General features: G+C 52.2%; 1 protein-coding gene and 1 long non-coding RNA gene across 3 annotated transcripts; one reads left to right on the forward strand and one right to left on the reverse strand.

The window, feature by feature from the left end:
• Window positions 1–15: 15 nt before the first annotated feature.
• Window positions 16–6,730, reverse strand: LOC139602815 (uncharacterized). Of its 2 annotated transcripts, XR_011683437.1 has the most exons (3): window positions 5,614–6,615; window positions 4,182–5,333; window positions 16–2,377 (listed from the first exon to the last, which is right to left on the reverse strand). It is a non-coding gene; the product is annotated as an uncharacterized lncRNA (long non-coding RNA). The 2 variants fall into 2 exon arrangements; XR_011683436.1 differs by having other exon boundaries at window positions 4,182–6,730.
• Window positions 6,731–11,928: 5,198 nt separating this feature from the next.
• ID3 (inhibitor of DNA binding 3) lies at window positions 11,929–13,493 on the forward strand. The gene is made up of 3 exons (XM_071453171.1): window positions 11,929–12,436; window positions 12,635–12,706; window positions 13,195–13,493. Exons 1-2 carry the CDS (start codon window positions 12,116–12,118, stop codon window positions 12,689–12,691), a joined length of 378 nt encoding a protein of 125 aa, XP_071309272.1. The 5' UTR covers window positions 11,929–12,115; the 3' UTR covers window positions 12,692–12,706; window positions 13,195–13,493.
• Window positions 13,494–15,101: the final 1,608 nt, after the last annotated feature.

The raw sequence follows: 15,101 nt of genomic DNA on the forward strand, positions 1-15,101 counted from the left end.
AATCTTGACTCCACCTTTCAGAAGGCTGAAATATTATTTTATGATCTCTATTATATTAAAAGAAAATGATATATTAGAACTATACTAAAAGAGCAAGGAGACATCAAAAAGCTGGAAAGGAATGAAGAATAAAAACCTGGGACTGCTCACAGCCCTGACACAGCTGGACCATGATTGGTCATCAAGTAGAAACAACGCACAGGAGACTAATCCAAGATGCCCCTGTTGCTAAACCATCTCCAGCCCACACTCCACAGCCAGCAGATTGTTATTGGTTCCATTTCTGTTCTGAGGCTTCTCAGGAGAAAAATCCCAGCAAAAGGATTTTCATCAAACACGTCAGTGCCAGGTGATGGCCGAGGTCACTGTGTCATCCCTGCCAGCCCAGATGTCACAGCAAGGAGGAGAGAGTTCATCCTGTGCTCAGCCTGTGCTCACACAGCCCTGCCAAGGGACCGGCTGCCAAAACAGAGCCGTGCCATGCATGCCAGTGTCTGCATGGCAGAGAGAGGACATGAAAAGCCACTGAGGAAGCTGCCACCTCCTCCCTGAGCTCTGCCCTACAAGCCGGGTCATGGGCAGCCACTTTGGGAAGGCTGCATTTGCTGCCCATCAGCTGCTCTGTGTCTGACAGGAATTGAAATAGCCCAGGTTTGGGTTGGTGCTGAGCAGAGGGCAGTGAGGAGAAAGGGAGAAGGCTGTGCTGCGGGGCAGGTGGATCCAGGCAGAGCCAATTTGGGGAGCAGCCTTGTCTAACAGCATTTCATTTTCCAGTTCTACTACATTACATTTCATTTTGCACTTCTGCTAGAACTGCATGTCAACAGGTTTCAAATATCCTCCTCAGTCCCAGCAGCCTGCTTGAAAGTGCTGTGTCTTTATCAGACCATTGATGGTCCTTCTGAAATGTGAGTCTCACTGGCTGCATCCAAACCTTGTGCTTGAAGAGCATTCCTAATTAAAGCAGATTGGGCCTTTGGGGAAGAAGGGGCTGCAAAGCATTTCCTAAAGCATTTTCTACTCCAATTTCATTGTGAGGATATATACCTGAAGAATGATGCAGGGATTAGGATTGAGACAAAGATGAGTTTGGTGGGTCAATTTTACTCTGTTGTTTTTTTATTTCCCTTTCTCTGCCCTTTTCCCTGCCCTCACTCCCCTGATAGCTGCAGAGGATGTGATTCAGGCACTCATCACTGCTCTGCAGCTTCTTTACAGAGCTAAAACTGACTGGGTCTTTCACCCTCCTCTCATAGCAGTGGTGCAGAGTGAGGCACATGGCAGGGCAGGGGTTTTATCTGTTGTTTTATCTTCTGGTTTGATGTTTAACACATGAGGCAGAACCCCAAGCCCCTGCTCACCATGTCAGGCTAGGCTGCAGGGGAGCACATTGACAGCAACACAGTGGCTGCACCACAACCACAATCAATCGGATAGAAAAAGGGTTTAAGGCTTCTAACAGTGCCATGGTGACTGAGCTGAGCCCAACCTGGGTCTAGCTTAATCCCTGATCTGTGTAAAGCCCTCTTCTGTGCTTTCCTGAGGCTGGGACAGCTGGAGAGGTTGCTCTCCATGAGCCCAGGATGGCAGCTGTGGGCTGAAACTCGCTGAGCTGCCTCCCCAGTACGTGATGGGATTGTGAGGGATTTAAAAGAAAAAACATTACAATGTCTTTGGCAGTCTTCCATGCTCACTTAAGCTGGCTGTTGGTGATTTTTTAAAATAAAAACCAAATGCTTTCCCTTTATAAGTAAATATGCTTTGAAGAGGGCTTTAAAGGAAAGATGATTAGTTACTATCCAACTGTTGCTAAATTCATTGGTTGATGGTCCATATACTGCATTTTTTAATGTCACTGATACCTGATACAGACCATTCCCAAGCTGTTTGATAATTATTTATCAGCCATCTGCATCAGCATCATCTGCATGACCAGTGATGGCCAAAAAGCAGGAAGGTGAGAAAGGGGTTAAGCTGTAGGCAGGAAAGGGAAGGCAGAAACCAAGCAGCAAACAATTGGCACCTGGGCTCCACTGAAGACTAAAAGTGGGGAAAAAAAGGCTTAATTGAAAAATCTGCCTATTGTGTGTGCAGTCTCCAAGGGGAAACAAACAAACCCACTCAAAGGAAGGGAAAAAAAGGCGAAGAATTAAAAAATCCTTGCGCTGTTGTGCAGAATTGGAGGGTTTAAGTCTTCCCAGTCTCTTCCCAGTCTCAGGCAGAAATATTTTTATAACCAAACCATCTCCCTTTTTAAAGCATTTAGTTGGATTAAGTAATTTCTTAAGTCCTCCATCATCAGGACCAGTTTGGGTTTGGCAGCTCAAACACCAAAGCTCTTAGCAAGGCCAGGACAAGTTCAGTGGTTCTCCCTGTCCTGAAAGAGAGGAGAAAAGGGAAGTTAAGCTCACTGCAGAATCAAGGACTCCTGCATTTCATCTTTTGGCTTGCATTGCTCACCATGGAGTTTTAGCCATAAAAAAGGGGAGGTGGCACCAAATCTAATTAAAAAGTGCCCTTTCCCAGTGTATTTATTCCAGACATTCAAAGGAAGCTCATTTTTCTTCTAGCATTCTTTCCCTAATTTTAGCAGAACCATTCTCATCCCAGACCCCACTCATCAGTTGTTCAATCCTTTGGCACTGGATCTGGACAAAGGAAGGGACACATCTGGGTCACAGGAAAGCACAGAGAGAAACTCTCCAAAACTGGACAGAGAAAAATGAAATGCAGGAAGACTTACCTGCAGCTGGATGCTCTTTGCACTGGGCTTCCTTTAAAGGAATGGATTTGTTGCTAAACACATCTCAGGCACACATAGGGAGTCAGACAGGGAATAGCCAGGGAGATGCAGGGCCCAAGAACATCAAGGATAGAGAAGAGAAGGAACAGGGATTGTTCTCCTCGTTTAGATCCATCAGTGCTGGGGGCTTGGGAAGCACATGACGGTACCAGAGAGATGCTGGGGAGGAGCAGGATAACTCCAGGATAAGCTGCTCCCACTCCAGGGCTAGGCCAGGGAAGGAGGGGAATTATTTCCCTCCCCTTTCCAGTGGGATGCAGGTGCCACCCCATGCAGAGGCAGGAAAACTGCCTTGCAATCAAGTACAAAACCTGCCTGGCAAGCCCAGGATGCCAGCAGCCATTTCTCCTGGATTTCCCGCTTACAGGCATTTTAAGCTTGCTTTGTCTCAAAAGCACCTTTTTTGCCAAGAGCATTCCCATTTCTTTTGGATCCTGAACAGAGGTTTGGAAAGCTGACTTTGATGAGGGAACTGTCTCCAACTGTGATCCGTGTTAACTTGGAGTTTCCCTTGGCACCAAAATCAGGGGGTGAACCCAACCCTTGAAGGGCCATAAGATCCTAACTATCCAATGCCCAATCCCCTCAGCATTGGCTTGTAGAACCTTCTCAGGGTTAATTTAGCAAACTTAAGGGTTTGGCAAGTTCAGGATCAAAACAACCAAAAAAATTCGTGAAAAAGAACTGAACCGAGGCTGGCTAAAAGCTGATGACTCATTACAACATTGAGTGAAAAGCAGGCAGGATTGATCCTATGAAAAACGCCAATCGCTTGTTTTTAAAATTTTAAAAGTTTAACAGTAATTAAATGGTTATAAAAACAGTAATACAATTAGAGTAATAATAATTTGGACAAATTAAATTAAGACAATACAAGACAATAGAGACAAAGAGTTACGGACGTCCGGGTACCTTTTTCTGGCAGCATAAGCCCGAAAAAGGACCCCCATTAACAAAGGACTAACCGATAAAAACAATAACCTGTTGCATATTCATACATCTCATACATGATGCATAAATTCCATTCAAATACAGGATTCTGTCTGGTCATCATCAACTTCTTCCTCTGAATCCTAACAGCACCTTCGAGGCAGGAAGAAGTTCATTTCTTCTAATAAGAGAGCAATAAATTCTTTTTCTTTGAAAGATTTAGGTGTCCTGTGGCTGCTATCTCACTGCGAGTCCTTTCTTTAAAAAAAGTCTCCTACATAGCATAGTTTCTATTTTAACATTTTGTTATAATCTAAAACTATATTTAACACACTACTTAAGAGAATTAATACAGCATTACTTTCTAACACAACACATATAATATTCATTTTAATATTTCCGAAACGCCAATCACAAAATACGCACTTTTCACATTTTCAATACTCACCAAGCCACCTGGCCAGAGTTCTGTGCCCACCAAGGACACAGCAACCAGCAGGGACCTTCCTCCCATTCTCCAGCACAGGCTTCTTCCCTCCACACGCAGGGAGCTGCAGCCACTCAGGGAACACCGACTTAGTCACAACAGGAGAGGCACAAGGATAATTTGGAACTCGCTGTGACCTCAATACCGCCCAGACCCAGGAGAAAGCACTTTTCCGATCAGACGGAGCGGGGTATTTCCCGTACCGCCCTCCCTTCTCCCTACCCAAGGCGCATGAGCACACTGCCGCCATCATTGCAAGGGCAAGTGAGTGCCGCCCTGAGCCGCCATCTTGAATGCGGCGTAAAAAGTGTCTTTTTTTTCTCTCCCCTTTCCAGTTTTCACCCCCTGCAGAGGCAGGAAAACTGCCTTGCAATCAAGTACAAAACCTGCCTGGCAAGCCCAGGATGCCAGCAGGCATTGCTCCTGGATTTTCTCTCCGCAATCTTTGGTACTGGCAGAAGCCACTCCCGGCCGAGCCGCCATCTTTGTTGTGGTACCCTTAAGCATCCCCCGCTCCTCACACAGGCGTTTCTCTTACCGGCTGCCTCAACCCGGTCCCGACGCCGGTCCCGACGCCGATCCCGCGCTCTCGGCGCCATTTTCTGCTGCTTTTCCCGACGGGAGAAAACGGGTGGCGGGGTCAGCGGCACCGGAGCCCCGCGAACCGCGGCAGGGAGCGGCGGCGACGCCTCTGCCGGAGTCCTCCCGCGGCGCCATCTTGAGTGTGGCTGGAGCCCGACCCGGCTCATGCAGGGTCCTGGTACGCGGGCGCTTCGCCGTCTTGAAATGGCAGCTCTGTCCCCTCCGCGCCTCCGCCACCCGCCGAAACCGGCCCCGCCGCTGTCGTTCTTCCCAGCCACCGCCCCGCACGGCGGCCGCTCAAACCCGGCCACGCCCCTTTGTACCCCTAACTGTGCTTCACCGCTCCTCTCTGTGCACAGTACCGCTCTGTGCCCACAAGGTGGCAGCACCGCCCCCCTGCCCGGGCCGGGCTGGACGCACCTTGGGGCAGGCAGGGAACGGAGGCCGAAGCTGCCGGAGAGCCTTTTGTATTTATTCCCTTCAGCCCCAGCAGCTGTTCCTACGGTTTAAGGGCACTTGATTGGTTCATTCCTAGGTAAAAACGTTATAACATTGGTTTCAAAACGACTACGCATCTCTAGTCAGAGTTTCCTACATTCCTGTATACAATAGAATGGATAGATTCTTTCCAAATCATTCTTTCCAAATGGTTTTAGAGATAAATTCCAATTCTTTGCCAATACCTATAAAAACGAAAAACTTGACATGTTTTGGTGTTCTACACCCACCCCTCCGCGTGAATTTTCTGGCAGCTTTTGGTCCCTCTGGGGGAAGGTTACCCAGCATGACCCCCCCCTCACTCCCCACTCACCTGCTCCTCCATCACAGCCTGGTGTGACAGTGTTCACAGGAGTCTTAGGATGAGGGAAGAGACAAGGATTTGATTCCATGTTTCAGAAGGCTTGATTTATTATTTTATGATATATATTATATTAAAACTATACTAAAAGAATAGAAGAAAGGATTTCATCAGAAGGCTAGCTAAGAATAGAAAAAGAAAGAATGATAACAAAGGCTTGTTGGTCCAGCATCCACAAACTGACACCGTCCCTGTTTCAGTTTCCCTACTCAGAGTCTGAAGAGTGGCTTCTCATCACACACTGGGGCTGGAAAGGCACAATCCAGGACAGGAATTATTTGGTCCAGTCTGAACTTTCACCAGCATCCCAGCCCCATGAGGAGGCTTGGACCCCATTCCAAGATATCAGCATGTCAGGGGCCAGATGAATGGACAGGTTAGAGAGGGGAGGTTGGGCAGGGGATGCTGGCAAGATATTTATACTGAGGATACAGAGGGAGCGATCTGTGTTGCTCTTTGCCGAGCAAAGAAAATAACAATTTGGGCAGGTTTGAAAAGCACCGAAACCACAACAGGAAACCCAAATTGTACAAATGCAGATGTGAGTGGAAAAAGCTCTTGAGCTGGTGGCTCTGACTTTCACCTCCACTAAAAATAAACCTGCCTTATTAGGGGCAGATGGAGGCCAAGATAAAACATCTCTCCCCCCCCCACCCCCCACCATGTTTTTCCATGGAGGGGCTCTTTTGTGTGATGCTGGGTGATGTGGCTTTCTGGGGGTAGCGGGGATGGATGGCTTGGCCAGGGGCTTGTGTTGGGTTTTGGAGAGGATCTGGGAAGTTTAAGGGTTTTGGGGATGTGTGTCAGGTTTTCTGGAGGAGGGTTGCTGGAGTTGGTGTGATTTAGGGCTAGACAATGTAGGGTGGGGGTGTGATGAGTTGTAACAGTCTCTGATTATAGTAAGGGCAGCCTGGCAATGCCACATCCTGCAGCACAGCAGGAACTGGGGGGAGGAATTGGGGGTGCTGAGAAAGGGAGGGATTGGGAGCCAGGATTACAGGGAGCAGCAGAACTCCTCCTGGGACCCCCACGTAACACAGGCTGGGCTCCTCTTTCCCATGCCTGTTTCCTCGCTTTGGACCACGCCAGGGTTGCAGCACCCCATGTTTGGGGGGAGGCTGTGGCAGACAGTGCCAGGTTTGGGTGCCCATTGCCCCCCTGCTGCTGCCCCCCAGCCCCCCGAGGATATTGTGGGAGTTGCTTCACTGTCACCCTGGCAGTGGCAGTGGGGCCCAGGCTCCTCTGAGTGAGCCCAGTGTCTCCACAACCGCAGCAGCCAGGGTTGTTCACACTTGCAGCCTTTGCACCCCCAGCCCCATCCTCCTCCTCCTTTTTCAGGGATGCAATTTGGATGGATGCAATTTGGGAAGGGAGGAATCAAAATGATTTTGGAGACAGAAGGGAGCAGAGCAAGGGGTGGGCTGAGCACCAAATTGTGAGTGTATCTCCAGTAGTGGCACAGCAGCACCTCAGCACCTACGCTGCGGGGGACACCCTCAGGGACCTCCTCAACAGGGCCTGTGTTATGGGGGTCACATGGCATGAGCTGATCAGTCTTGGGCCCCTTAGGGTAACACGGGGGTGTGATGCTCATTAGGGTAACATTGGGGGTGCCCCAAAAGGGTCCCAGGAGGGAAAAGACCCCCCAGGGTGCAGATGGACTCAGAGGGGCTGCTACCATGTCAGGGGTGGGGAGGGGAAGGGTGGGGTCTGTCCAGCCATGGGGCAAGGTGATGAGGACAGTGGCTGGGGCAGGGGGGTTGGCACAGGAAGCAGTGGCAGTGGAAGCACTGCTCCCAGCTCCCCAGATGCGCCTGTGAGATAGGGCAGCAGGAAGCAGCTGTGGGGAATCCTGGTGCTGGGAACAGCCACTGCTGCCTGCCCAACACCGTCTGGGCCCAACCCCACTGTCTCTCCCCACTCTGGGTACTATCCAGGGATGTTCCAAAAGTCCCAGCCTTTCCTCTGCAGGGAACAGAGATGTCCAGGGTTTGCCCTGAAGAAGCAGCTGTGACTCCTCATGGGAATATATGGTTCCCTCTGGCTCTGACGGTGATGGAGACATGGTTCTGCTCTTGACAGGGCTTTGGATGAGAGGAAGTGTGGGGAAACTGAGGCATGGACAGTGACTGAGCAGCTTGGCTACAGTTCATGTCACAGTTCCTGGTTCCCTCCCAGAGAGATGAGAGTGTTCCTCTCCCTCCCCTGAGTACTCTGGAACAAGGTAATGCCTCATGGTGTTCACTTGGTCCCCAATGATCACCAGCAGGGACTGTCCTGGGTGCTGCCTCCAGGCTAGGTTGGGCTCAGGCTGAGGGTAGGTTCCTGGGGCTAATCCCCTGCACAAACAGCCGCACATTCCCCAGGGCTGGATCAGGTTTCCTGGTGACATGGCTTGGGGGGGCAGGGCACCTCACTGCTGCTTTTTGGGTGTAGGTGCCACTCCTTTTCCTCTCCTAATTCTCTGCCATTTGTCTGCTCATCCAGCCCCGTTCATGGCCCATTATGGAGCCTCTGGCATTGTCTGGCTCGGGCAGAGGGTCCATGTGGTGGGTGAAGGGGGTAAACTGAGGCACAGATCCTTAGAAAGGAGCCAGGCTCCTTTCTGCATGGACTGTGGACTAACATCCATCCATCCATCCATCCATATCTGCCAGCTCCAATTTATAATCTCCATTGATCCTGAAACACCCCAAATCTGGGACATCATAGCTCGGTATAAGGGTGTTACTGTGGCTACAGGCACCCCAGGGAGGGTTTGCCAAACTACACTGGGACCTTTCAGCACATTCTCTGCGTGACTAATGGCCGGAGCAGGGCCACAGTGCCTGCCTGCCCCTGCCTGTCCTTGCCTATCTTGGACTCGCTGTCCATCCAGGAGTACTCGGCCCCAGCACAAATCGAAATGTCAAGAGAGCTGCCACACAGTGTTCAGCAGGATCACCAAATGGTACTGGACTGCCTCCCCATGGCCTTTGGGATAAGGTGGGAAAGGGATCTCAGAGCCCTTTTAAGAAGCCAGAATCCCTTTTTTCCCTTGAGTTTCCATCTGGATTTCTTCTCCAGTACCAAAACTCCCTCGAATTGCTGCTGTGCTGTGCTGTGCCATGTGGGTGCCCAAGATGGGGATGGGGGGGGGGGGGGGGGGGGGGTGGCTTAAAGCATCTCCAAAAATCAGTAAATTAATCTCTGAGCTTTTGTTCCCATTTTGTGCTGAGCCAGAGCAAGCCAGCCAGGTCCCTCAGCTTCCCTTGCTCCTGAAGGATCCTGAAGGTCTCTGAAGATCCCTGGTAAATGGAATTTATACCTCAGCCCCATCTGAAAAAGAATGACCCCTGGGGAAGAGCCCTTCTTCCCTTTGTAGCTGCCTTGGGCACCCTGCCACATCTCCATTCCTCTCCTCTCCCATCAAACCCCTGCCCCGCAGCCAGGGCTTCCAGACAGCCCCCAGCTTCCAAAAGACAAGAAATTCCTCCCAAAATGCTGGTGGTGTTCCCCCAGGACACAGGGACCCCCACACTTGCCCTCTCTGCCTTGCAGCAGCCAGGCCAAATCTGGCCATTTCCACTCCATGTTACATCCCTCACATCCTGTCACCTGTACTGACTTATTTCAGGGGGGAAAAAAACTCAAACCAAAGCCAAGCCCAAGGGGCAGATTATTTTGGGGTGGGGGGAAGCAGCTACTTGTGAGGCTCCCCCCCAAGTTTTGAGGACCTTTGCAGGTATTTGCAGCATGGGCAAATCCCCCGGGATTAAAAATCTGTTCCCAGGAAAAGGAAAAAGGTGGGTAGGGAGCAATAGCTGAGCTGTGGTGAGGTACATGGTCCCCCCTCCCACAAGGGGCTTTTTGGTATCATTTTGGGGTGCTTGCTGAGGTGGAAAATCCCAGCTCCTGCTTCTTCTGCTGCTTCTTTTACTTTTCATTTTAATAAAACCCCCCAGTGTGGGCCCTTTCACCACGAAGTCATCATGCTCCAGAGCATGCCCACTCCCTTCCTCCCCCATTTTCTGTCCTCCACACCAAGAAATCCACTCCTCCCGCAGCCACTGCATAAGGACACCCCAAACCCGGAGCTGACACCGCAAGGGCACCCTAAAAGCGCCGCTTTGTCCCCGGTCAAAAGTGAAGTGACCCCTCCGGGGGAATGAGGGGTTGTGACACAAACTTGGGGTGATCAGATAAAAGCATTCTTGTGCTCCCAGCCCTCTCACACACTCGGGGTATCCCAGGATTGGAATGAATCCCCCTGGAATAGGGCGGCAGCGTGGCCGTGGCGGTGGCGGTGCGGGGGGAGGCGCGGGGGGAGGTTGCCTTGGCCACGCATCCCTCTGTGAATGCATGACGTGCGCAGGGCTGGCGCCAGGCTGTCTGGGGCCGGGAGTTAGATCAACACAGCTGGAGGGCCCGGGCCACAGCTGGGCAAAGGCAGCGGGTCCCGCCGCCCAGGCAGGGCCTGTGGGAACCGCCGCCAACAAAACCCCCCTGCAAACAAAAGCTCCCCTCCCAGTCCCTCTGAAGCCTTTCAGCGCCCCCCCCCCCCCCCCACCCCGCCATCCCTTGGGAAATGAGAGGGGGTGTATGGGAATAAGCAGAGGCTGTACGCTGCTGTTTTGTATTGAGGGGAAGTCATAAGAAGGATTCAGGTGGTGGTCTGAAAAGAGTTTCTAAAAATGTTTTGTAAACGTTTTAAAAATCTGTGTTAATTTCATGAAGTTTTACACTAATTATTTATTTTTAAAAGATGTTTAATTCTTTTTTAACTTTATTTTCTTCCGGTTTTTTTTGGGGGGGAGGGGGGGGGGAGTTGGTTAATGAGGATAATTATGCATCTTCCCAAGCTGCTATCCTTTACACAGAGGTGATTTCCCAGGAAATTCATAACGAGTGAGGTGGGGGGTTCGGGGGGATGAGGGGGAGGGAGTGGAGGGAAAATAAAAGGTACAAAAATAATCCAACCATAAAGAGTGTTGGATGCTGCTTTCAAGGTTTTTTTGTTGAGCAGCTCATGGCTTGGGGGAGATGTGGGGAGAAGGGGTGCCCTCCAGCCTGCAGCCCCCAGGCCCCTTTGGAGGGTGGAAATAAACCCCAGCACTACCAAACTGTGATCTGGGCAGATCTAGAATAAATCGCTGCCGTGGGCAGGAGTAATTTGGTCCAGGTGCCTGTACCCTCACCCCCCTGCCCCTGTCATTAGCAGGGAGCCCTGGGCCAAGCAGGGTCCCAGAGTGCCTCCCTCCAACCCTCTTGGCTGTAACATTCCTTTCCTGCACTTTCATAACCAAGCCCCCACAAGACCCCCCATAACTAAACCCCACCAAAGTCAATATTTGGGGGAGAGAGGATTTTCCCCTTGGGCTCATCCTGACTCACTGTCAGGGTGTTGTGGGGCTGTCGCTACTGCGGGACCCCTCCACGTGCCACCCACTGCAGTGACACCCACCGGGGACCCCAGATCGCTCCAGCTTTGGGCTTTTTCTATGGACATTCTCTGATTCTGTAAGTTTTAAGGCAGCTATGGTAGAAGGGCAGTTTCCTTTATATCCCGCCCGCTCCCCCCCCCGCCAATCACTTCTGCTAGGGATAACCCCTTTGCCTATAAATCTCCTCTCCCACCTCCAAAATAAAAAACCCTCCAGGCCTCTCGCAGGCGCTGACCTAAATCTGGTTTCTCCATCGTAACCTCAATTTTACCGCAATTAATTTTTTTCTGCTGGTCACAAGATAATTCCTGACGCCAGAAAGTCTGGAGGTCAGATGAGAAGCGGATTGAGGAAAAGGGCGGCACTAATTTCCTTAAAACAGGGAGGTTGGGAGGTGGGAAACCCCATCGTCCTGTCTAAAAATAGGGGGAATTCACTGGGAAGGGGAGTGGGACAGTTTCGGGGTGCTAGGGTGTTGAAGGGGTTAGGGGGGGATAATCCCCAAGAGGTTTGGCGGATCTGGCCATGGGGAGGGGGACCTGCGTGGTCGTGTCATCCCCCGTCGGGCCACCGAGGGTCAATCTGGGGGGCTGGGGTGGGAGGGGGGGGGGGGCGGGGGGGGGTGAGGTAGAGGGGTTTAGGACTTCATTTATGTGTAGGGGTGGAGTTTGATGCTTCATTGACACTCGGAGGCGGGGTTTAGGGCTTCGTTTACATAAAAGGGAAGAGATTAATGGTTATTTTACATAAAAGGGGGTTGTATTGCTCAAAATTTGCATGTAGTGGGCGCGGTCAAGTGGCGCTGCCTATATAAACACGGCGCGCGTACGTCCCATTTTCCCCGATTCTCTCCGATTTGCCAGCGAAATACGAAAGTTGGGGGTCGAGGAGTGAGAGTCAAAGCTCTTAGAGCTCCTCTCTTTGGCGGTCTGGTGCTCGAAGGTCCCAGCAAAACCCCCGCTGCCGCGACAGCCCCTGAGGCTCCTAGGCATCCTCCCGTCCTGCATCTCCAGACCTGCTCTGAGCCCACCATGAAAGCCATCAGCCCGGTGCGATCCGTCCGGAGCTGCTACGAGGCTGTTTGCTGCCTCTCGGAGCAGAGTTTAGCCATCGCCCGGGGCAGCCACAACAAGAGCCCGGCCTTGGAAGAGCCCATGAACTTGCTCTACGATATGAACGACTGCTATTCCAAATTGCGGGAGCTGGTGCCGGGCATCCCTCAAGGCACCAAGGTGAGCCAGGTGGAGATCCTGCAGCACGTCATAGACTACATCTTCGACCTCCAGATTGTGCTGGAGGAGGGGTCCAAGGGCCGCGACCCCTCCTCCGAGGCCACCCTATTTTCCCTTAAGGTAAGGGTCGCTTCGGACTGGGGACTAGGTATGTCGATTTGGGGAGAGAGGATCTGTTAGGTTGGAGGTGATAACAAGTCGGGACAGGGGTGCTGCTGGGTCCCCGAGTGTATTGGTGGGTCATGGCACGGTGGGGAATGGGGAGGAGTGGGGACCACCAGCTGCCTTAATCTTAAGCCCCGTCCCTTCTCTCTGCAGGCGGCTGAACTCGCCTCAGAACTCCGCACCAAAGACGAGAGAAGTTTGTGTCACTAACGCCACCTCCTCCAGGTGAGTGTCGCCTCCGATCACCACCGCCACCACCATCCGTAGCCCAGTCCTCCCCTCCCCATGTGCCCACAGGTGGCGTCCCGGGGCGCCCTCCCGCCCCCAGCATCAAAATCCCCAGCGGACCGATCCCCAGCAACCCATGCTCCCCCCTTCCTAATTTCCCCTCGCCCCAATTTTTCACCACCCGCACCTCAGTCGACCTCCCCAACCCACCCCCGATACCGATCCAAATAATGCAGACTAGTGCTCCCCCTTTCTGCACTCCCCCCCAAGTCTGCCACCTGACCTCCAGTCCCCAACCAGCACCAACCCACCCCCAGCATCCCCAGCCGGGAGCCAGATACAGTCCCCGAGGAACTTGGTTTCCTGGCTCCCACCCTCTCTTCCCAAATTTCCATCCCCAACTCCACTTACCACCGCACTAATTACCACTATTATTTTTTTCTCCTCCCTCCCCCTCTGTTCTCTCACCTCCCTGTGCCAATTAGCAAACAGGCAGCGAGTGTCGGTTCCTGGTTCGTTATCAGCCGGAGGTAAATAGCAGCTTCCTCCGTGGCGCCGGGCTGTCTGCGACCTACCGGCCCCGGCATCGCCTCCCCCGGGCCCGGGCACCGCGAGTGGGGAGCGGCTGGTTCCGACCCCCCCCCCCCCCCCAGCCTTCTACCGCCAGCATCCCACCCACGGAGCTCAGCATCCCAGCTTGGGACCCGAATTCACATGAGATATTTTTAATGCTAGACTGATGATGAAGCGGAGGTTGTCTGTATATTTTTGGATTATAGCAGCGAGTCCTTTTTTTAAAGGTGTTTAATGGGATGGCAGGGTGGGGATTAGGGGGCTTTGGGGAGGGGGGGACAAACATCCTTGAGTATGAACTAAACTCTCTGGGGCTGTGGCCTCGTGTATTGTGGAGCTCTATACTAGAGTATAACTTTTTGTACCTTTTGTGCAGGAAGGTGATTTTCTGCGAATATGCCTTGTACTTGCTTTATAAACTTTTTATAAAAGTTATCATTTTTGCATAATAAAAACCAGATAATTTTGATTGGTTTTTCTCCTGCATCGCTGGGATGGAAGGAGCTGGGGTGTACCTCTGGGTGGGAAAACCCCCTGGGGGGGTGGGAGCCTCCCAGACTTTGATGGGAACTTCTAGGGTTACTGTAGGAATCTCCATAATTGTGTAATAGCGTTGAAATGTCAGCTCAGGTATGGGAGGAATTAACCCTGGGCTGCCGGCTCCTGGCCGAGGTGGCTGCCAGCTATTTTGTGTGCTGCTGTGCTTACCTGATACTGAAGGAGTGAAGACGGTGCTGCAGCCCCGGGGACCATCTAGAGGTGTAGCTAGAGCCCTGGGAAGGAGGAAAAAATACGCTTTTTTCCACTTTTAGCCATGTGAAAATGGGCTGATAGGTGCCATGATGCTGGATTTGAGCTTCTATTGGGCTGGAAGGGGTGATGCTGCTCCCCCAGCATATACCCCATATGGGAGGTATATGGAGTTTTTGGACTGCTTTTGCTGCCCCAGGTAGTATTGAGAGAGCAGCCCCTGCCTGGCCCGATCTCCTCGGGGTCAACACTGCAGGGAAGAGGTGTTGGGAGCAAAAATGGTTTTCCCTCCCCTTGGGTAATGCTGTGGTTTCCCTTTGGCCCGGGAGCAGAACAGATGTGACCCCAGGCTGGCTCGGCTGTGGAGCTGGATCGTGCTCCCTGGGGAAGGTGTTGGCCTGCCCAGGATGAAGTTAAATTGACTTCACCCCCACCTGTAGCACCATCATCTTTATTCCCTGTGCTGGGCTCTGGTTTTGCTGCTGTGGGCTTAGCCAGGCATGATGTGGATCCTGCCCCATGGCATTGGGGTGTCCCCAGGGTGCTCCAGCATCCGGGGGTGCATCATGGGAAGAGGAGAAGGGAGAAGACACTAGGGTCTCGGAGCACAGAGTGATACAAAGCTTCGCCCATGCACACTGGCTTCAGCCTCTACCCAATGGGAGAACAGAAGCTTGGGGTGCAGCTGGCACCTGCCAAACGCTCCTTGTCCATGAGCATTTCCACAGAGAAAAGCAGCACGTGGAACTTCCAAAAAGCACCACCTGGTCCAACTGGATCACCAGCCCCTGGGAACTTTCCTCCCTCCTCCCAGCTTGATGTCCCCAGGCTCCCCAGGGCCGGTATCCTCCTGCACCTCTGGATGGGGTAGGATGAGGCGACATGGGCTGTCTGGGCATGGTGAGAGGCAGGTGAAGGTGTCCATCCAGAAACCACTGCATCTGGGAACAGAGCTGCTGTTATGCTCACAGCGAAAAATTAGCTTTTGCCATCTCCACTGGTTTTTGGCTCTGGAGGAAAAGGCAAGGGGTGGGTTAGGGGCGAGTGTCCCCACATTCACCCGGGTGTC

The sequence above is a fragment of the Agelaius tricolor genome, unplaced genomic scaffold, assembly GCF_023055355.1.
Source record: "Agelaius tricolor isolate 1412-34295 unplaced genomic scaffold, bAgeTri1.0.p SCAF_36, whole genome shotgun sequence".
Taxonomy (NCBI): Eukaryota; Metazoa; Chordata; class Aves; order Passeriformes; family Icteridae; genus Agelaius; species Agelaius tricolor.